The 22,075-nt window shown below is 38.1% G+C and overlaps 1 protein-coding gene across 1 annotated transcript; it reads left to right on the top strand.

The window, feature by feature from the left end:
* The first annotated feature begins 1,348 nt into the window (after nucleotides 1-1,348).
* On the top strand, nucleotides 1,349-19,900 carry LOC139126566 (uncharacterized). The gene is made up of 10 exons (XM_070692636.1): nucleotides 1,349-2,006; nucleotides 8,461-8,613; nucleotides 10,086-10,165; nucleotides 11,024-11,168; nucleotides 12,676-12,771; nucleotides 13,838-13,992; nucleotides 14,514-14,591; nucleotides 16,520-16,667; nucleotides 17,016-17,366; nucleotides 18,739-19,900. Exons 1-10 carry the CDS (start codon nucleotides 1,439-1,441, stop codon nucleotides 19,131-19,133), a joined length of 2,169 nt encoding a protein of 722 aa, XP_070548737.1. The 5' UTR covers nucleotides 1,349-1,438; the 3' UTR covers nucleotides 19,134-19,900.
* The last annotated feature ends 2,175 nt before the right edge of the window (nucleotides 19,901-22,075 follow it).

Raw genomic sequence — 22,075 nt, 5'->3', positions numbered from 1 at the left:
ATAGAGTGTTATGTTTCCGAATATGATATCAAATTGATGCTATTAGAATCCCCAGTTTCCCATCCTGTGTACTTTACTCTTAATAGTTGATATTTTAACCTCATATCCTCTTTCGCTATTGAGGTTCAATGCGTCTCACGGACACATATTCCGTTACTGTTCTGCTATAAAACTTGGGGGCTCATCTTAAAACGCTAGGTGTCAGGGAAATTTTCACTGTCTGAGTGTTTTTCGAAAGTTTTCCTTCTTTCCGTAACGTTAACACAAGGATTGCGCTAGTTTGAATTTCAAATATTGGTAAATGTTGGGCAATTCGTTTCTCTAGTACAAAACTTCGCACGGTATCCTATGATGTTCACTTTTGATTTGGTAAGAGAAACTTAATTCAAAACATTTGAGCGACATTTTAAAAATTTTATTATATTACCTTTTATTGATTAATTTCACATACGTATAATACAATGGTCGAAACAGCGTTATGATATGTAGCAGAATTTACCGACGACAAGGGGATTACCAGATAAAGTGTTTTTATAACAGGTTTCTCCGCAATAAGGGTGATGTCAGAGAAATACATAGTATGTCTTTTCTTTGCACGTTGACTAGTTCCTGGTTTTGTAAGACCATCCGTATAAAAAACTGCCGGTTACTGTTAATATTACAGTTACTATTGAGCATGTATATCCTGTTTCTTCTCTATACATCCTCGTCGAGCGGGTATCAGTAACATTTTGCAGATGCACGATGGAGTGATTTTTTCACTGGGTTCCACTGCATGGTACTACAAAAGAAAATTGATTTCAGACAAAGAATTGACTCTAACATACAGTAAATTAAGGTAGTATGCCCCTCGTACGTGAAAGACTTAAATTTTTGCTACAACTTTTCTCAAGAAATCGTTCACGATTCAACCGTTAACTCTCAAAATTGAAAATACGAATCAGTGCCCACCGTGCAAAGTTAAGTACTAGAAAAACAAATCACCCAAGATTTACGGATATTTGAAACTCAAAATTGCCGTCATCCCTGTGTTTACTCTGTGGGGAAAAATAAAATTTTCGATTCGGAAAATACAAAGACGGCAAAAGTTTTTCCTTCTCCACAGGGCTTCAAAACGAGCCCCCACAAGTGGTAGATAGTAGAGTATTGGAAAAGTTTAAGAGTCTGAATATCTGTCCTCGAGGCGCATTCTACCTTAAATTGATAGTATCAACGTGACAGCTTGGGCTACAGCTCAATGACCTTCTGAGATGTCAGGGAGACATCAAAATGACAGTTTCGCAGTGGTCATATTACGTTAGTTTTGTAACCGATGCGTTGGTCGCAACAGGGAATATGTTACTTAATAAAACCCTTGTATTTTCACTTTTGCAGGAAGTGTGACGACATCGTTGCTATAAGTGATGTAGATTTCATCGCATAACTGTCAAAGTGCTAAATGTCGTCAAACAAGATGGGCAGTCCGCTGCTTATATTTGTCTTCCTGTCCGCTTTTATATTTCACGTCGGAGATACCACTCCGATGATGAAGAGAGATACCCTGTGTCCTGATAACAACAACTACTGCTACAGGAGCGATATTTGCACCTATTTACTCGCATTTTATGGCTCCGAGGACAGCCAATGCCCAGAGGTAGAGAATTTCGTCACAGCGGTGAATGAAGTTGTTGAAAATGTTGAGCTGCTTGACTATAGGATGGATGAAGTAGAGGAACGCATAGAAACTCTTTATTACCTACACGAACGAGCGCTCTCTATCGTAGACCAGGTTAATGACACTTTCGTAAGGCAACGTCGACATATCGACTTGCTGGAACCAATAATAGACTCCATGGTAAACATTTCTGACACAATCTCATCACTGGAGCACAGAATTGAAGGCCACGGGAATTGGTGTAGAGAGCAGCTGGAACAACGGGACATCGGCCTGAGGGAATGCCAGCACAACTCGACGGAAAGTGACCGGCAATTGAGAGGGCACCGTGAACAATTGGCCGAAATGTCAAGTGAGCACATTTTAATTGTCTATATACCGATTAGGCAATTGCGAACGAAAGTAATCTTTATGCAACTTTGACACTGTCATGTTATTTACTCAGACTAGAATATACCGAGGCCGAATTTCGACAGAATAATATAACGATGTGCGCACACGAATACGAAGGTACCCTTTTGTATACAGCAAAATTGTTTTTTTTTACAGGATTACGCAATTAGCGGAGCGTTCAATGATCAATGTATTATGTAAGTAATGAAAATAATTTGATAACTTGTGTCAATGCGCATATATTGATAGAGACAAGGCCAATGCATATATTGGTGACTTTGTAAATTTGTCAAGGCAATTTAAAACAGACAGAAGTTTTCTCTGGTTGACAGCTTACATGAACTTATGTTGTATAGGATAAAGCCCGAGTACGAGGGCTCTTCTGGTATATAAAGTCCAACCCACAACCCAACGATAAAATGTCGATGCGGCAGGCCGAGACATTTTATCGTAGGGTTGGACTTTATATACCAGAAGAGCCCGAGTACGAGGGTTTTATCCGACTTAAAAACTATCGCCCCTAACTGATATATTTTCGTTTTCAATGTGTTTACGTCAACCGTCCCCTTTGTCAATGTAACATGTTTAGGATATGAATTAAAACTTTTATTTGTGAAATACCCTTCCAATGTAATGGAACATCCTATAATACCCTAGAGCACATTAGTTTATGTTTGTACCACCGCAGATTTGTGTTTGCAGCTGGTTTCCGCTGTGTTACCAAATTTGAATATTAGGGAAAAAACGTACCAGATGTCTACAGAATATGACATGTTCACTTTTGATTGGACAGTACTTTACTACGGCGCTGTCATTCGTTTCTGGAATTTGGTGACCAGGGCTTTACGAGTAGATAAAACGCCCTGAATTGAGCACTCTGATTGGTCAATCAACAGTAGATAGTTTTTAAGTATAGGATAAAGCCCGAGTACGAGGGCTCTTCTGGTATATAAAGTCCAACCCAACGATAAAATGTCGAGGCCGCAGGCCGAGACATTTTATCGTAGGGTTGGACTTTATATACCAGAAGAGCCCGAGTACGAGGGTTTTATCTGACTTAAAAACTATCGCCCCTAACTGATATATTTTCGTTTTCAATGTGTTTACGTCAACCGTCCCCTTTGTCAATGTAACATGTTTAGGATATGAATTAAAACTTTTATTTGTGAAATAGCCTTCCAATGTAATGGAACATCCTATAAATGCCCTAGGGCACATTATATAAATGCCCTAGGGCACAGCAGATTTTGTGTTGCAGCTGGTTTTCCGCTGTGTTACCAAATTTTAATATTAAAACGTACCAGTGTAAACGTACCAGATGTCCACAGAATATGACATGTTCACTTTTGATTTGACAGTACTTTACTACGGGGCTGTCATTCGTTTCTGGAATTTGGTGACCAGGGCTTACGAGTAAACAAAACACCCTGAATTGAGCACTCTGATTGGTCAATCAACAGTAGATAGTTTTAAAGAAACAGATAAAGTCGGTCCTTTTATTGACGAGATAAAACTTTTTGAATATGGAAACTGATCCAGGGCTTTGCTACTTGAATGGGAATAATTTGAATATTCATTAGTAAAATAAGCAAGGTAAGTTTTGTAAACAGGAATATGCTAGTTTTCAAAGGGTTGTGTTCTGACATGTTTTGGCAACTTCCATCACTTTTGGCAAAATGCGAACTTGTAAATTGTGATAGAATCGGTGTTTTTCATATACTGCATCGCCTCCTGCGAACTAACACCCCTAAGGTTGGTCAGGTGACCGACCTAACATGACCAACCTGATTGAAGACTGATTGTAAATTTGCTATATTAGGCCAGAGAAAAAAAAAATCTTGTTCATCGGATTTTTGGACCAAGTTCCAGGAGCGGCGAGCGAAAATTTTTTTTTATTTTTTTTTGGCCGAAGGTAAACGCGGTTCTCTGGCATTTTTGCACAGATGCAGACAAGGCAAGATAATTGTTTCCCTTTTTACCAGAAATATCTCAGACAAGAAACACTGATACTGGTAACTGAATTCAATACTATTTTTCTCAACAATAACATAGTGTTTGCACAACATATTCTAGGTATTTCAACATTCTCTCAGAATAAAACTGAAATGTACAGCAAATCACTGAAATCCAACAATTCAATATTGTCCTTTAATATTGTCCTGGTGGGACCTAGCATCTGAGTTTTTACATTTTACTTTGACCCCATGTTTTGGCCTCTTTACCACTGTCTCTACACTACACATTTTACACAATGGTCTAACAACACTGTACTGTGATCGGAGTGAAGTTATATAGTCATCATTCAGAAGGCTGTCTTGTACTCCACAATAGAAACAGCAAGCTTCAAATGATACTTTAACATCGACGCAACCATGTGTTTTGTCATTGCCATAAATTTTTATACTTTCGATGCAATTTTCATTCAATCGGATGCACCGTCCATCTGCTGTCACGATCTTGTTGAACAAATCGCCGAACGTAATATCAGGACAAACACTGAATAGCGTCTTTGGAACTAACTGTTGGCCATCACGTCGAATGTTGGCGATCAAATTAATACTCATGATGTGACATGTACTAACCTTTACAAAACGAGGAAATTTCTGGCCAAATCGACCCACTTTGCGCCGTGATTCGCCAAATTCAGACGTCACAACAACGTGTTGGCGGTCAACTATTAAAGTCAAAACACATTCAAAATCCCGTGCCCGCGAAAACCCAACAAAGTGTAGGGCGCCACCAGCGGTAGTACTAAAATATTTGTAATGCGGAAGTAAGAATTTGCCGCGATCAAAAAAAAAAAAAAATTTCCAAATATGCCAAAGTAGAAGCGGCGATTCCGATGAACAATTTATTTTTTCTTCCTGGCCTTATGTATCTTTATAAATTGTTAGGCCAGGCTGAGATAGAATATCCGCGCTAACAAAGTAAATTCAAAGTCATCGCTTTCTTCTAGTATTTTCTGTGAATAGGGAGGCATCATTGGCCAGTAGCTAGAGCAGTAGACGCACTATCACAGGATGGTGAGTTTGAGCCCCGGCATGGCCATGGTGTTGTCTCCTTGGGCAAGGCACTTTATTCCTCATTGCTTCTCCCCACCCAGGAGTGACGGGTACCTGGCAGGACAGTGGTTGTAATGTGTGCGTTTAGCTCTGCTGCGCTTATTGGCTGCTCATATGAGCTGTTGTTTGCTCCCCAGGGAGTTGAGTGGTATCATATTAGGTCCAATTACCAGGGGTAAAAATAATTGTAAAGCGCCTTGAGCACATGTACTAGTGGATATGTGCGCTATATAAGAACCCCATTATTATTATTATTATTATTATTATTATTATTATTATTATTATTATTATTACCTAAGCGATTTCAAAGACAGCATGTCGTAACCTCTGCGGCTTTTGCCGAACAAAGCTAAATTAAAAAAAAAATTCTAAGTCAGGTGAATATCTTCGAATGTAGCTAAAAATCACAGTATCTACAATACTCCTACGTTTTTGTACACGCTGCGCATATCTGTGGCATTCGCCTGGTTTGCTGCATTCGTACCCAATTGCTAAAACTTACAAATATCACATTTTATCTTTTATTTTGGCAGACAAGAGAAATCAATTTTCTGATTAAACTCCTCAGTAATCTTGAGAAAGTTTTATTTTGGCAAACACTAGAAAAAAACCATTCCTTCATATTCTTACTTAAGTTTGAAGCGTTTGCGTCACTGTTACGTGGAGTATAGTGATGTGTGTGACATTAACGTAGAATGATACACGGATTATTGCTCCACATATCTACCATACAGGCCAAAGGTCAAATGCAATACCACGCGTATTATATCAGTTGAGGTCAGGAACGAATCACAACACTCCCAAGCACTGGAGAAGGGTCTTCAGCACAACAGATATCATCGTCGATCAGTCTTCGTGTTTCTCGTCAGCTAACGTGTTCACACGTGGGCTAATGTCATAGCGATGTCTGTCTGTCTGTCCGTGGTGTGTGGTGTGTGTGTGTGTGTGTGTGTGTGTGGTGTGTGTGAGTGTTCGTGTTTCTCGTCTGTTTACACGATAACTCAAAAACGCCTGAACAGATTCAAGTCAGATTTGGTACACAGGTACCATATGCTACTTGCAAGAACTGATTGGATTTTGGTTAGTGTGGCTAGCATATTAATGAAGTTATGCAATATCATTTTTTCCGTAAAATGGTTTCCCTATTGAGACGGTAATGACAGTGTAGACATATATCAAGAAATACTGAACAAAATTTTATGAAACGTTTCATGGATAACAATCTCAGAACGTTATGATGATACTGTGAGTGTCATGTCAATTATCTGCTCATTTGCATTTGCATTTAATGAACTTTTGTTACTAGTGACATAACTCTGAAATTTCTGCACCAAACTTGATGATACGTGCAACAAATATTGATCTGATATATATCTAATTATATTTAGAAGCATTGGACAGTGTCATGTTAATAAATAGCTCATTTGCATATTTTATGAAGTTCTGAAATGAATCATATAACTCCGAAATAGCTGCACCCAATATGATGGAATCTGCTGCAGATACTGATCCGAATGATATCTAACTGTGGTGTAAAGTATTTAGTAGTGTGGAGTTAAGTAAGGGTTCATTTGCATATTTAATGAACTTTGTAATTAGTGATATTACTCCAAAATTACAGCCCTAAGTTTGATGAAACCTGCTACAGATGTTGATCTGATAAATATCTAATTGTTCTGAGAAGCATTGAGCAGTGTCAAGTTAATAAATAGCTCATTTGCATATTTTATGAAGTTTTATAATTAGTCATATAGCTCCGAATACTGATCCGACAGATATCTGACTGTGTTGTAAAGCATTTAGAAGTGTGAAGTTAAATAAGGGTTCATTTGCATATTTAATAAACTTTGTAATCAGGTATATAACTCTGAAATTACGGCACAAAATTCGGTGAAACCTGCTACATATATTCATCTGATAAATATTTAATAGTGCTATGAAACATTGAACAGTGTCATGTTAAATAAGGGCTCATTTGCATATTTAATTAACTTTGTAATTAGTGATATTGCTCTAAAGTTACAGCATTAAATTCAATGAAACGTGCTACAAATGATGATCTGATATATATCTAATTGTCCCATGAAGCATTGAGCAGTATCAAGTTAATTAACAGCTCATTCGCATTTTAAATAAAGTTTTAGTAATTAGTGATTGAACTCTGAGAGTAATGTGCGAAGTTGATAAAACCTGCTACATATAGTGATTTAACAGATATCTGATTGTTCTGTGACGTGTACTACTATTAATGAACCTTTTGTAAAACACGTGAGCATACAGTTCACATTTGGTTTTCTTAAAGTTCTTGCTGCACTTCTTCATATATGGCAAACGTAGAGACGGTCAGTCAGAATTTGCTTCAATTTTCTTCCACGATTTTTATTTTCATCCACGTTTTCATAAAAAAGTTTTATAAAATATTACTCGGGGGGTATTGCATCATGGCGTGGTTGGCAATGGCCGTGTACAAAAGCGACTGATACAATCATAAAGTGTTGCCATTTCTTTATTAGAAGTATATGCGCCTCGTATGTGAAAGACTTAAACTTTTGCTCAAACTTTCCTCAAGGAAATTTTTGTCCATTCTCTTACCTAATCGATAATACAAATCTGGGGACACCGTGTTAAATTTGGTACTAGAGGGACAAATTAAACTAGAGTTAATAAATAAACTTGAAATTCAAAATGGCCACCATCCCCGTGATAACTCTATGGCGGAAAATACAATTATCAATTTTCTAAAAAACTAAGACGATCGAAACTTTTTTCACAACAGGAGCTTTAGAACGAATCCGACAAGTAAAGTGGTAGATCACAATAGAATTGATAAAATTTGAAAGCCCGAATATCTTTTCCGAGGCGCGCGCGTTCAAGCTCTCTTTTATGTTTGTCTCAGGAAACCGTTGTGATGTACACAACAAATGTGACGGGCGTTCGTCGAGATATACAACAAATATTCCACGCAAAAGCTGAAGAGTATTATGCCCTACTGAATGATCTTCTGTTGTTTAAAGGGACAGTTCCTTATTCCTGAGTTTTGTCGCATTAGTTTTTTTGACATTGAGAATTTACATGGTGTCAGCCTATTGCTTTTTTTCCTTTGAATTTTTATCGTGTTGGCTAATGCTTTGAGAAAAAAGCTAATCAATGACCTGCCCCTTTAAAACGGAGGGGATTAAGCCGAGCAGTTTTGACTGTGATGATTTTGCTAGGTGACTGGGTGACGCACGTTGTGAGTTTGAATCCTCTAGAGAAATCATTGAGTTTGCACATAAAATCCATTTAGAAAACTAAGCACTCCATTTCATGGAGAAAACGCTGCCAAAGATAACATAATTCATATTATTCCAGACTGCCCTGCTGACTGGTATTGCTTCAATGGCCGATGTTACTACGTCCAATCGAATGAATCATATTCATGGCAGGAGGCATATGATATTTGCTATGGCATGGATGGTCGCCTTGTGATCATACAGGGCAGAGAACTCGATGATTTCCTTCGAAGTAAGTTTGCTGGACAGATTATTTCATTTTATGTATTTTTCAATGGCGAAGCAGCCATATTTCCCAAAACCGTGACTTAAACCCCCGATGAGGGATACAAAAGCCTCCTAACTTATTTCATAGAGAAAGATAGATAGAGTCGCAACGGGTATTGTTTAAGGCGTGAAGCGGTTACGTAACCCATCCATGTTCGCCTCGCCTCAGGTTGCTCTCGCCTCTCTTTTCCGAAGAGTGCCGAACATGAATCCTTCGGTAATTTTCGGATTTTCGCCAATTGTTAAGCGAAAGTATGTTCGGCAAAGTTTGTGTTGTTGTTTTCGTGTGGTGCTGAGCAGATTGACGTGCTGGCGAAAACGGGAGTGTTTTGAGCTTCAGGAAAGTGAGTTTTACCGTTTTAACAATTCCTCTCATATTTTTATGAATATATAATGAGTGTGTTTGAACCAAATTTGAAGTCTTTTATCGATACTGTCTGGTTTTACTCAATGGTTTACGGTCAGTCATACCGTCTTTCACACGTGCGTCAAGGAAGGACATGTTTATGAAACTGCTGGCGTGTTATGTTTTGATTGGCGTGAAGCAGTGTTTCTGGCCTGAGAGCTCACAAAGTAACTATGGTTGCTACGCTACTGGCAGTACGATGCCATCTTGTCGTATATTTCGCATAATCTCGTGTAATTATCAACCACAAACAAAGCCTCCAAAAAGTTTAACACCTTTGAAGCTCATTTTAATATGAAAAGCCAATAGTCTACCGAGACGACCATGGAACAAAAGGCATGCAGGCGTTACCACTCTGTCTATGATACTCTGTGCTTATTTGTAATTCGTAATGGCGCGTGAACGACAACTGACAACATAAAGATCGACTTCTCTGTAAAATATCGAACCACACTAATCCCAAACAAAACTTATTGGCATACCATAAATATATCCGGTTTCACAAGTATCTAGAACATACAGATATCGGCAAATTGTAGTTAATGCAAATTTTTCAGGGTTTCCATTCTATTCACAGCATGTTAATACACCATACCCTTTGATTTCACGCAGAGCATGTTGCCTCAAGAGAAATGCAATCATTCAATTTAGATTGACAGGTGCAGTTTCACTTCCCTTTCGTATTGTTTTCAAAACTATTTCTTTGCAAATTTCACAATTATGAAGACAACGGTAGGTATTTACCTGTGAATGAAATGCACACGATAGTGTTATCAAAAGTGTAAAACTACTTAGTCGACATTTTCCGCTTTTTTTCAAAGGAAAGGCAATCTTGCGATTTTGTGTTGAAATTCATCTTACAACATGAAACACGTGATAATTTTTGTAATGGTTCGCGAATCATCATGTTTAACCGTTCAAGTCTACTTTATCGGCCGTAACAGTAGAACTTATTGGTAGTCCTCCATGTTGAAAGCACGCTTGGCAAAGAGTATACTTGCAATTGGATTTCGTCAATGTTCTCCTCTCAGCTCTTCACAATGGCAATCTATGGATTGGTCTGAGTGATATAAGATCCGAAGGGCACTGGGAATGGATTGATGGTACCCCCGTAAGTACATTTCATTATAACATTTATACCACAGTTTACTTCCATCGAAGCGCGCGTACCATTGTCAGTATTTGCACTGCAGTGCAATTCCAAAAACTTTACGCTCATCGTTACGAATACGTTAGTGCCGTACGATAAGAATACAATCACTGACGGCATTTTAATCCAAAGATTCTTGTGATTGCGTCATCGCACGTCACGGCCCAGCGTCAATAGTTTTTTACTCTGAGCGAAAGTTTTAAGCAATAAAGTTACAAAACTACCAAATAAACTGAAAAAATGAAAACAAATTCAAAATCATCGTTGTATTTTCGTTTTGTTCGAGTTCGACAGCTTCCAGCCCTGAGCGTGCGCTGCACGTTGACAGCCAGCTTGTGTCAAGGGGCAAAGCTGTGGCACAATACAAAGTTCGCTGCAGTTTACTGTGTAATTGTTCTCACCAGTGAGCAGACGTATGCGTAGCGAGCGAAAATATCAACACTTATGACAAAGAATAGGATTCTAAAAATATCTTCATCTATAACCCATCTATCTCTAGCAGTTGACTGTCACTTTATTGAAATTACATAGCTGCGTAAGCTCATTGACTCAGCACTATTACGATATTATATGTAATAATAACATATAACATAACCCCCTTTTGTGCCGTTTATAGAAGGTAATAACACCACACACACACACACACACACACACACACACACACACACACACCTATATATATATATATATATATATATATATATATATATGTATATATGTATAATGTGTGTATATATGTGTGTGTGTATTACCTTATATATATATATTATATATATATATAATATATATATATATATATATATATATATATATATATAGTTGAATTACAGTAACTGGTATCAAAACGAACCAAATAATTGGCATGATGGTGAAGACTGTGGGCAACTGCTAAATAGATTGGATGGGCAATGGAATGATGGGCCCTGCGCTACGTCCTGTGGCTTTATTTGTGAAAATAATAGAGGTACAGTAGACAAGTCTAGTGCTTTTTGAATTATTTCATGTAAATCGTATTAAATGTATATAATATCATGATTGCTATATACATACACATGGCAAGGATTGGGAAATTTGAGTGGACGTTTAGCTTGTCATGAGTTAAAGTCAAAGATATGTACAGTCAAAGATATTTATTATGTATATTGACTTTTCATCAGGCGTACAGGCCCAAGAGGTTACATGAGTCAGCTTTGTTCAAATCAAGGTGAAATGATCAAAATGTTATAGCAATTCGAGTGCTATATTTTTTATAAATTTTCGTAAAACAGCTAAACAGTAAATAGTCCGATAGACTATAAATTTGTTATGCAGGGTTGACTTTTTGTGTGACATCAGTTCAACTTGTTCAAACTATGGTAAAACTAGTTACATGACAATTTGGGTCAAAAATATTCTTCTCAGAAAATTCTGTGCAGATAGTTTTCAAAAGTGTTTCGCAGATCCCTTAGTATGACGCGACCACAGTTTAATCTAATATGTGATTAATAGCAACATCAGACAGATAGTATATTAAGGGCAAGGAAATTTTATCAAAATGCTTCTTCTTGGAAACTTATTATCGGAAAGCCTTGTTGGCGTCAATTTTGTTAACATTGCTTGAGAATACTATTTTCACGATGACTTAAAAATTGCTTCAAGTTCAGAGATATTATATACTTTTCGAACATTTTCCACCAAAATGAAGTGTTGCAAATTTTATACATTACAATAATATCTGGAATATATCTTTAAGCGTATATGACACCTCATCCTCGGATATAAACATGATATCCTGAGCTCAGTGGAGAAGCTACACGATGTAGTGTACTTTCATTATAGATGTATAGTAGATAGCCTTCATATTTTCTGTTCAGGAGCCGTGATAACATAACTTTCAGACGTGTGGTCCAGGCTTCTACTTCAGGGGTGAGGGGGCGCTTAATGTTCAAGTTTTGATAAAACAACTTTTCCTATAGAACCGTATGAAACATAGTTTCCAAATGTGATTTGTTCGTGGTTTGGGGTGATATTATTCAGATTAGAGGGAAATTGCAGCCAAAATATCTTCACAATGAAACTTCTGATTTCATTGTCTTTGGTTTGGTATGTTGAACTTACTTCTATGATGACCAATGGGAGCACAGTGTCACTGATGTGATGCTATTTGTTGTCAAAAATTACGTACTTAATTTTCAAATCTCTGATACAGGTTGTTTTTGAAAACTGTTTACAGTGATGGTGAAATTCGTGCCTGTACATTTTTGGTCAATATTCCCTACTTTTGTTAACATGGCGTTTGTCTGAAATGTTCGTAGGATAGAATTTATACTGTAGATGCATTTGCATGATTCTAACTAGATTTTGATACATGATTGTACAATTAGCCTGTTATTTTCATATTTTGTGTGTTGAAAGTACGTCCGTTATGCCCTTGTCCAAAGGCAGCACAGAGCATTTTGATTGACTGACGCCGTTCTATGTTCTATCGTCAGCATCACCAAACTTGTGGTTCAACTTTAGATCTGTGGGATCCATACCAGGAGAAGACAGAATACAGCCAACAGACAATGTGATGATAACAAACCAAGGTGAACGTGGCGATATTGCACTATTTCCCATTTTGGTACACTCTTTTCTCGTGATGAAGATGTGTTAGCTGTTCGTGTACTTGATGTGTTTGCGCGCGCGCCTTATACGGCAAAGGGAAAATGTTATGATAAAGGGGAAATGCTATGATATTGGAATTTAACATTGGTTGTGTTGAAGTTATGTGATCCCTTGATGTTAACGCTGTTGTTGTTTGGTCCAATTATAGTGGTGTTGGTGTAGACTGAAAGATTCCGTCGCGTGCGGGCGCTCCGGCGCACTGAAAGGGTCGTAGGTCGCAGTCGGAGCGCCCGCACGCGACGGAATCTTTCAGTCTAGTGTTGGTGTTGATGAAAGAGCAAAGTTTACATCTACAGGTTTACGGCAGGGCGATGTTCCATGGTACAGTTAATGTTCCATGGTACAGTTTATATTAATAATTTGGAGCGTTTTCATTAATTACAGTGAATGCTAAAGACCATGCGTTTACTACAAGTCTGGTTATCGGTATATGTCAGTGTTTATGTTGAGCCTTTCCGAGCCCCTCCGTCGGGGATCGATGACAAGGGTGCCACTCTGTGAATAATTTTAGGAAGTTCGTATTTTTCAGTACCATTTCGCAGGGGGGTCGCTGTAGAGACACTATACTACAAACTATACTGAATGAAAACAATATATCAACATATTTTGGCTACATTAGGCGAGACTATATGGAACAAGCATGCCATATCTCTACATTTCCCAAACACTGCGAATAGAGCTTAGGTTAAATTAATTGGAAAGTAACTTCGGCAAATAAAAATTTAAGTAACTCGATTGGAACTATTTTGGTATAATTGGATCTTGATATTTTTTCAAATTTCTCAAAGGTGTTAGGTGTTGAATGTTGCAATATTATAAATAACTCATAAAACCATTTCTTATCATATGTGTCTATATATATATATATATATATATATATATATATATATATATATATATATATATATATATATATATATATATATATATATATATATATATATATATATATATATATATACATGCCATGTTTTCATAATTTTACAGGCTGTGACTCTGGTTGGCGTTACTTCAAGGGCCGATATTACTGTGTACGATCAAATGAAGTGTTCACGTGGCAGGAAGCTCATGATATTTGCCACAGCTTGGATGGTCGTCTAGCTATTGCACATGATGAGTTAGTGAACAACTTCTTGGCTAGTAAGTAAAACCTTTAAATTTTGGTTGTTAAATTGGTTACAAAGTGTATTTCAAAAACATCGTCAAGAATCTTGTCGCAGTGTTTCTTTGGCTGTTTTATCTCGAATAGCGTCATCTTGAGTTCCAATAGCGAACTCAGCTTGCTAAATGCATCGACGAAACGAAACGAAAGGAAAGATACACGCTCTATGATTGGCTAGACGCTGCAACGTTCGTTCTTTTCGTATCCAATCCTTTGTTCTGATTGGCTGAACGAAAACGACGACAGAGTTTTTGTTCTTTTCGTTCACATTCTCTTTCTTGATTGGCTGAACGAATGTGTCGAAATATTTGCATATTCATTTTTCTGATTGACTGCATGGAAAGAACGAGCTATTGTCGTTCCTCAAAATGTTGGCGCCTTGCTCTCATTATATATTCACCATGTAATAACTCCCGTCTTTGAATTACAAGGAATAACAGTGAACACAGATTGCAAGTTCGCTATTTAAACATATTTGCCCCTGTTCTCTTTTTTTACAGTTTTACCGATGTCGATCTGTGGATTGGTTTGAATGATATCAGATACGAAGGGCTATGGGAATGGATTGACGGTACACAAGTACGATCGATTGATAATTTTTTAAAACTTCGATAAGAAGGAATGTGATGTAATAGCGAACTTGCTAAATGCATGGATGAAACGAAACGAAAGGAACGATACACGCCCTATGATTGGCCAGACGCTGCAATGTTCATTCTTTTCGTATGCCATCCTTCGTTCTGATTGGCTGAACGAAAATGACGAAAGAGTTTTTGTTCCTTTCGTTCACATTCTTTTTCTTGATTGGCTGAACGAAAGTGACGAAAGATTTGCATATTCATTATGTCTGCATGGAAGGGCGAGCTGTTGGTAACCAAAATGCTGGCGCCTCGCTCTCATTATATATTCACCATGTAACTCCTGCCGTCTTTGAAATATAAGGAATAAAACTGAGCACAGATTGAAATACTTTGATGACACGAGTTGAATGGAGGTCGCGGTGAATGAACTTTGTTCAATCTGTGTTCACTGTTTTTCATTGTAATTCAAAGACGGGAGTTATTACATGGTTAATATATAATGAGAGCAAGGCGCCAACATTTTGAGGAACGACAATAGCTCGTTCTTTCCATGCAGTCAATCAGAAAAATGAATATGCAAATATTTCGACACATTCGTTCAGCCAATCAAGAAAAGGAATGTGAACGAAAAGAACAAAAACTGTCGTCGTTTTCGTTCAACCAATCAGAACAAAGGATTGGATACGAAAAGAACGAACGTTGCAGCGTCTAGCCAATCATAGAGCGTGTATCTTTCCTTTTCGTTTCGTCCATGCATTTAGCATGTTCGCTATTTGAACATTTAACCTTGAAGTTGCTAGAATATTGTGATCAATCTTACCACCCGAGAAGTGATCAAATCATGCATGACATGGGTTTTCGGTGGGATATGTGACAGGGCAGAATTCGAGGCTGATGAAGGAAGTGTCAGAGGGTGGTGTCCCCTGTCTTGCGTGGAAAATTTTGAGAAATTGATAAGTGCAGTGGTGCAGTTTGGTGCAATCTAAGAGGTGTTTTTGATTTTATTTTACTAAGTAAAACTGTTATAACATCCCAAGGGAGGAGAGCAAGAGAGGGGTTCCCCCCTCGCATCGAAAATTTTTAGAAGGTGGTGTTTGCAATGGTGCAATCTGACAGCTGTTTCATTTTATTTTGCACCAAAAATTAAGTAACCCCTGCTTCAAACCGATAAAGCTTCCTATTTTTGAGTGACCCCCCCCCCACAGATTCCTCCCCTGGCCATAAACAATGACGGTTCCCTAAACGGTAATTAGATCGAGTATAGATCAAAGCAAAGTCACAACTCAGAGTTTCACGGAGCTTACCGATCATCAGATGAAAATCATATATACTCCATTCTCTTTTTTTTTCGAGGGATCGTACATTTTTAGCCTTCTATATAGCTTCTTGAAGATCTTTCGGTACATATTTATCTAGTTGAAATTACTTTTAGGTGTAGTTTTCAGGTTTGTCGCTAGGTACTACGTCCGCATTGAGCCGTTCGATCGGAGCCGCAACGTTCCTAAGCTAATCGATCGACGGATCTCTTCTTGCAGACCACTGGTCCTGTAGAGCCCTGGCAACTCGTACAGAAGCGACTTGAAATTTCGTCGGAAATACACTCTCCTTGTTTGTATTTATCACATCCAGTTTTATTGTGGCAATAAACGGTATCGATAGGGTTAAGTTTTTTGTTGTTGTTGTTTTTTTGTCCTGGCCTACGTCACAAAGCTGACGATCCGGGCAAGTTTATGTGATAAGTTGAATTAAGCTTTGTAATTTCGTTGTCTGGTTAACTTTTTTTCACACCTTCCTGCCATTTGGCGGTATTTTATGTCGTCTTGGAATATGCACACCTCCCTTTCCCAGAGACGATCCAAAATTTCTCATCAGCCAAAAACAGAGGAATGTATAAAGATAAGACAAATAGTTAATGGTGTTTTGCAGGTCAACTACACGAACTGGTATCCTCGGGAACCAAATGATCACAAAGGTAAAGAAGACTGCGCGCACATGATAAGAAATATGGATGGAAAGTGGAATGATGCGAACTGTTTGAGTTTCTGCGGATTCGTTTGCGAAAAGAATATACTAGGTAGGAAATTGAATGTAATATGATGCATTCACAGCTACATCACTCGCGTTATTTACATAGAAGGGTAGTCAAGTAACAAAGTGCCATTAAAATCTAACTGGTGAAAACAACATCCGATCGAAGTCAAAATACAAGGACCGGGTGAGTGTTCGGTTTACTTTAGAGAGAAGTCTTGAGCCTGACATAACTTCATACGACCATTCTATCATTCTATGTTTGCTTACGTATTCAAACCTGTACACGTATACAAACAATGGAGAAATTGACGTTTAGCAAAATAAATGAACTTGTATTTGATACAGATTATTTAAATCAGCCTAGATGTACATTTTTATTATGTCTTCTCAGAACCCAACTGTATACAAAGGTTCAATCTATCAGCCGCTGACACCATAACACTGACAACACCAAACTTCCCAAACTACTATGACAACATGCTGAACTGTCTCTGGACAGTTTCTGTGCCTGAAGACGTCATGATAAGAGTAGAGTTCAGAAGCTTTGAAACAGAAGCCGGATACGATTTCATGTCGGCTGGACGTGGGCAAGAACCGGACAGTGGGACCTCCGTAATCTCGCGTCATTCTGGTGATGGATTACCGAAGTCATTCATAGGATCACCCAGTGTGTGGATAAGCTTTACGTCCGATTTGTCAATAGTAGCTCCTGGATTCGAAGTTGTGATATCTGCATACCACGGTAAATACCTAGCTATATCTATTTGCATATTTAGAGATCCATAGAGGGTCTTTGCCCGATTTAAAAGTAATAATCTGCTCGCGGGGAGTCCAAATTACCAGTTTATATTTCTTCATTCCGTGAAGTGTATATTTTTTATAATGGTACAGAACAATTGACAAGCATCACGATGTAAATTAAATTACAAACCAATGTCACTTTCTTGTCCCGTTCCAATAAACAGAAAAAAATGTACTCTCAGAAGAAATACAATCATGTATATCGAGATCGGCAAATGGCTGTACTTTACTGTACACGGCGCATTGTCATAGATTGTATACCGAAGGCATGCGTTGTGTACGGATGATCGATTGGCGTGTCTAATACACACATGGCATGTATGAGTCCATACATGACCTTTATTTAATCGCGTTCAGCCCAATCGGTCGTTTGAGTTGCAAAATGTAATAGTTAAAGTACTTTATAAACATTTCTTATTATTGAAACTAGGGCCGTCGCGTAATGTAACTACATTGAGGTTGATTTACACCTAATGTGAAGTTGCTGAATGCTAAAACAAAAACTATAAGTACGCGTTCACGCACACATACATCCCTACCCGCATTAGCAGAACTACCTGTAACCAGGTTCCTCAATTCGAAAGGGCCTTCTAGCCTGCGTTGAGTTCGGCAAGTCAAAAGTAACCCGGAAAGTAAAAAAAACCCCAAAGTCATCGATAATATCCCTCGACTTAATACATTGAGCAAATGATGACATTGTAATTGTAATGTGTAGTTTATAAAGGAGATACACCTCAAGGTTCTCTTCCTGGAGAACACAAATACAGCAGTGGCAATATTATACCGAGTCCTCCTTTAATCATAGCCTGTTGTATGTGTACTGTTTGAAAACTGAAGATGTAGGCCTAAAGATGGAAATTTTGAATTCCTTTGTAAACGTTTGAAAGTGAAATTGTGAATGTCCATTTTCATCGTTCGCTTTAAACAACGATTGTTAAATCTCAGAAAGTAGATTAGTAAAATCCTTTAAGAAGTTCTACGGTAGATACGGAGATGTTGTATCAAAATATGACCTGTCTGTTACTCAAATGATGAGTGACAGCATACCAAATTTTGACTCACAAAAGTAATTTGGTGAATTCACCAAATAACAATGGATTTGTCGCTTTGGGTCAATCTTGACGGGTGCGGCTAGCTGGCAGGGTACGCTTACCCATTCCGGACACCTGGTACCACCACTATTTTGTGGTTCAAGATAACCCCATTGCCTTTGTCATTTTCAATATGTTCCTTGGACCTGGTAAATTTCTTAGTTACCTTGAATGATAACGATTATTGGACCTGATTTGATGTCTATTGTAATCGTTTTACAGATATGTTCACCAGTTTCAATACCAGAACGACATTAAAATATACGGCGTCGGATTGTCTCTCTCTTCACTGGTTGTCTGCTGGAAATGACGTTGTCATCAAATCACCGAATTATCCAAACACGTATCACAATGACGTCGAATGTACCTGGGTAATATCGACAAATTTTCGATACCATTTCCGCGTTTCGTTCAACACCTTCAACACGGAGGCAAGATATGACACTCTTGTTACAGGGACGGGAATCCAACCTGGAATTGGGAATTTGCATCTATCCTCAGGATCAGATCTACCAAATGACTTCACAGTATCTTCGTCTGACATGTGGCTCCGTTTTCAATCTGATAGCTCAGTGACAAGGACCGGATTTCGGTTGGTGATAACAGCAGTTCAGTAATGATGCAATGATATTGCCAAACCAAACTGTCAAACCATTATGAGCATCTGTAGTGGAACGGTGCAGTTTTTTGCACTACAGCAGCCGGCTTTGAGTTTCTATTTTGGACTGACAAACAAGTCATGTATCACCAACTATATAATGTTGTAAGTCGAAGAAAAAAAATTATATAGCACTGTTCCAAATAGCTTTGTGCAACTAGGTGGTTGAATTTCACAAAAGAAATATTCTGGAAAAATTATACACACTTTCAAATCGTATTTTTCATACCAATTATCGATATATATCCGTTATGTGGTGCACAATATAGATCCTAATGCCATTGATGATTATCTTTGTAATAAAATATATGTAGTTTGCATGAATGGAAAGCTTAAAAATAGTTTAGTTTCATATTGAGGGTATTATAGAGTATTATATTTGGAGGGATTTTCCAACATATAAAAGGCATTTTGCATTTTGTCACAATCTTGTTAAGACCTATTATTTTGACAACAGCATTTTGTTTTATGGAGAAAATTATATTTTGGTAGATATTTCAATGGAAAGACAGTGCAACCTACCAGTGTACTTCAGAGCTATTGGTACGTTTACGATGCACAGTTCATAGTGATTAATCTTGATTGTACTTCTTCAGAATTCATAGAAATCTTTATGACTGATAACTTGTCACCATATACTGATTCGTTTTTCATAAAACGAATTCTTTGATGATGTAATAAGCGCAAATAAAATGTGTCAATAAACTAACATATTTGCTACCAACACATTAATGATTGCCGTTCTTTCAGTCGATTATCTGTCTGGTATAATCGATCTGTTCGCAAGAAAGCATCGATAATGTGATTTCATTCCTTTAACATGATGTACCCGTAACACGGCTGGAACTAATTTGAGATAATCGGATGTTAAAATAATGTCGATTTCATCTGCAAATATAACCGTATTTGCTTTCCTTTTATGTGACACACTTGTTTTTATGAGTAGTTTGTAATATTGCAGCATTCAGCTAAAGGACACCTAACGCTTTTGAGAAATTTGAAAAATATAAAGATCCAATATACACTTATGCCATGCTATAAGGATAGGAAATGTATGTCTGCCCTGAGGGCAGCTCATATATATTGCTGCCCTCAGGGCACATTGGCAGATAGGATGAGAAATGTATATCTGCTCTGAGGGCAGCTCTGATAAACACTGTGCAATGCTGTAAGGATAGGAAATGTAGGTCTGCCCTGAGGGTAGCTCTGATGATATTATTGCTCTCAGGGCAGATTGGTAAATATACACTATGCAATGCTGTAAGGATAGGAAATGTATCTCTGCAATGAGGGCAGCTCTGATTATATTGTTGCCATCAGTGCAGATTGATAGATCAACACTATGCAATGCTGTAAGGATAGGAAATGTATGTCTGCCCTGAGGACAGCTCGTATATATTGCTGCCTTCAGGGCAGATAGCTAGATAAGATAGTATATGTAAGTCTGCCTTGAGGGCAGCTCTGACATATTGCTGCCGTCAGGATAGATTAGCAGATATACCATATGCAATGCGCTGTAAACATTGGAAATGTTTGTCTGCTCTGAGGGCAGCTCTGATATACACTATTCAATGCTTTAAGGATAAGAAATGTATGATTATAGTGTTGCTCTCAGAGCAAATTGGTAGATATACACTATGCAATCCTGTAAACCATAGAGAAAGTATGTCTGCCCTAAGGGCAACTCTGATTATATTGCTGCCCTCGGGGCAGATTGGTAGATACACACTTATACAATGCTGTAAGGATAGGAAATTTATGTCTGTCTTGAAGGCAGCTCTGATATTTTATTGCCCTCAGGGCAGATTAGTAGATAGGATAGGAAATATATGTCTGCCCTGAGGGCAGCTCTGATTATATTGTTGCTCTCAGGGCAGATTGGTAGATATACATCCTGTAAGCATAGGGCTGTATATCTGCCATGAGGGCAACTGTGTTTATATTTCTGCCCTCGGGGCAGATTGGTAGATATACACTTATGCAATGCTATAAGGATGGGAAATGTATGTCTGCCCTGAGGGCTGCTCATATATATTCAGGGCAGCTCTGACATATTGCTGCCCTCAGGATAGATTAGTAGATATAACCTGTGCAATGCGCAGTAAAGATAGGAAATATCTGTCTGCCCTGAGGGAAGCTCATATATATTCATGAGAAACACCTTTGTACAAACTCTATTGCTAGACACTCATTACAATGACAATACAGCAGTTTAGATAATGTTTACTATTCATAAACACCCTGTAAGTAAATAAGCGTGTTTACAAACTTGCTCAGCGGGAGTAGTAACAGCCAGAGTAGCTTTACAATGACAACAAGAATTCACTTAATCAGGTGTGAAATGGTTGGTCTTGCTACTGTTGCCCCTTGACCTTTAAAGCACAGTCTCGTTAAAGAGGTTAATTTTTTAGGTCGAGAAATCACACAAATTTGCCAGAATCCTTTCTCTACTCGGGGCTATTTCTGACTTATATATAAATGCTTAAACTTTGGAAAAGGTACAACTCTCGTTAGATACAGTTCATTTGTCATGCAATGTAAGGCTCTCGTTTATATCTTGCGCACGAGGTTACACAATTTCCCAGAAGCAGCTGTATTTACACATGGCGGTTCAATTTGTGCAACCTGCAAGGCGGACCGCAGGCGACAGAATTTGCAGCTGAAAATGACCCAAGGGCAGCGTTGCCCTCAGGTCAGCTCAGAGTGGTATCAGTAAACATGTATACAACAATCAATGTCGTCACAAATTATTTGGAAATAGTCCCAGTCCGCATACCAATCTGTCCTGATGGCAGCAATATGTATGAGCTACCCTTAGGGCAGGCAGACATTTCCTATTCTATCTATGAATCTGCCCTGAGGGCAGCAATAAATATGAGCTGCCCTCAGGGCAAACTTACG

Source organism: Ptychodera flava, unplaced genomic scaffold (assembly GCF_041260155.1).
Source record: "Ptychodera flava strain L36383 unplaced genomic scaffold, AS_Pfla_20210202 Scaffold_101__1_contigs__length_297651_pilon, whole genome shotgun sequence".
Taxonomy (NCBI): domain Eukaryota; kingdom Metazoa; phylum Hemichordata; class Enteropneusta; family Ptychoderidae; genus Ptychodera; species Ptychodera flava.
This window is presented reverse-complemented; position numbering and strand designations above follow the sequence as displayed.

Bases quoted from the DNA above. Each gene is read 5' to 3' on its own strand.
- LOC139126566 (XM_070692636.1), top strand. From the start codon at position 1,439: ATGTCGTCAAACAAGATGGGCAGTCCGCTGCTTATATTTGTCTTCCTG. The intron at 2,007-8,460 runs GTGAGCACATTT...ATATTATTCCAG, and splicing joins ACAATTGGCCGAAATGTCAA to ACTGCCCTGCTGACTGGTAT. The intron at 16,668-17,015 runs GTAGGAAATTGA...ATGTCTTCTCAG, and splicing joins TTGCGAAAAGAATATACTAG to AACCCAACTGTATACAAAGG.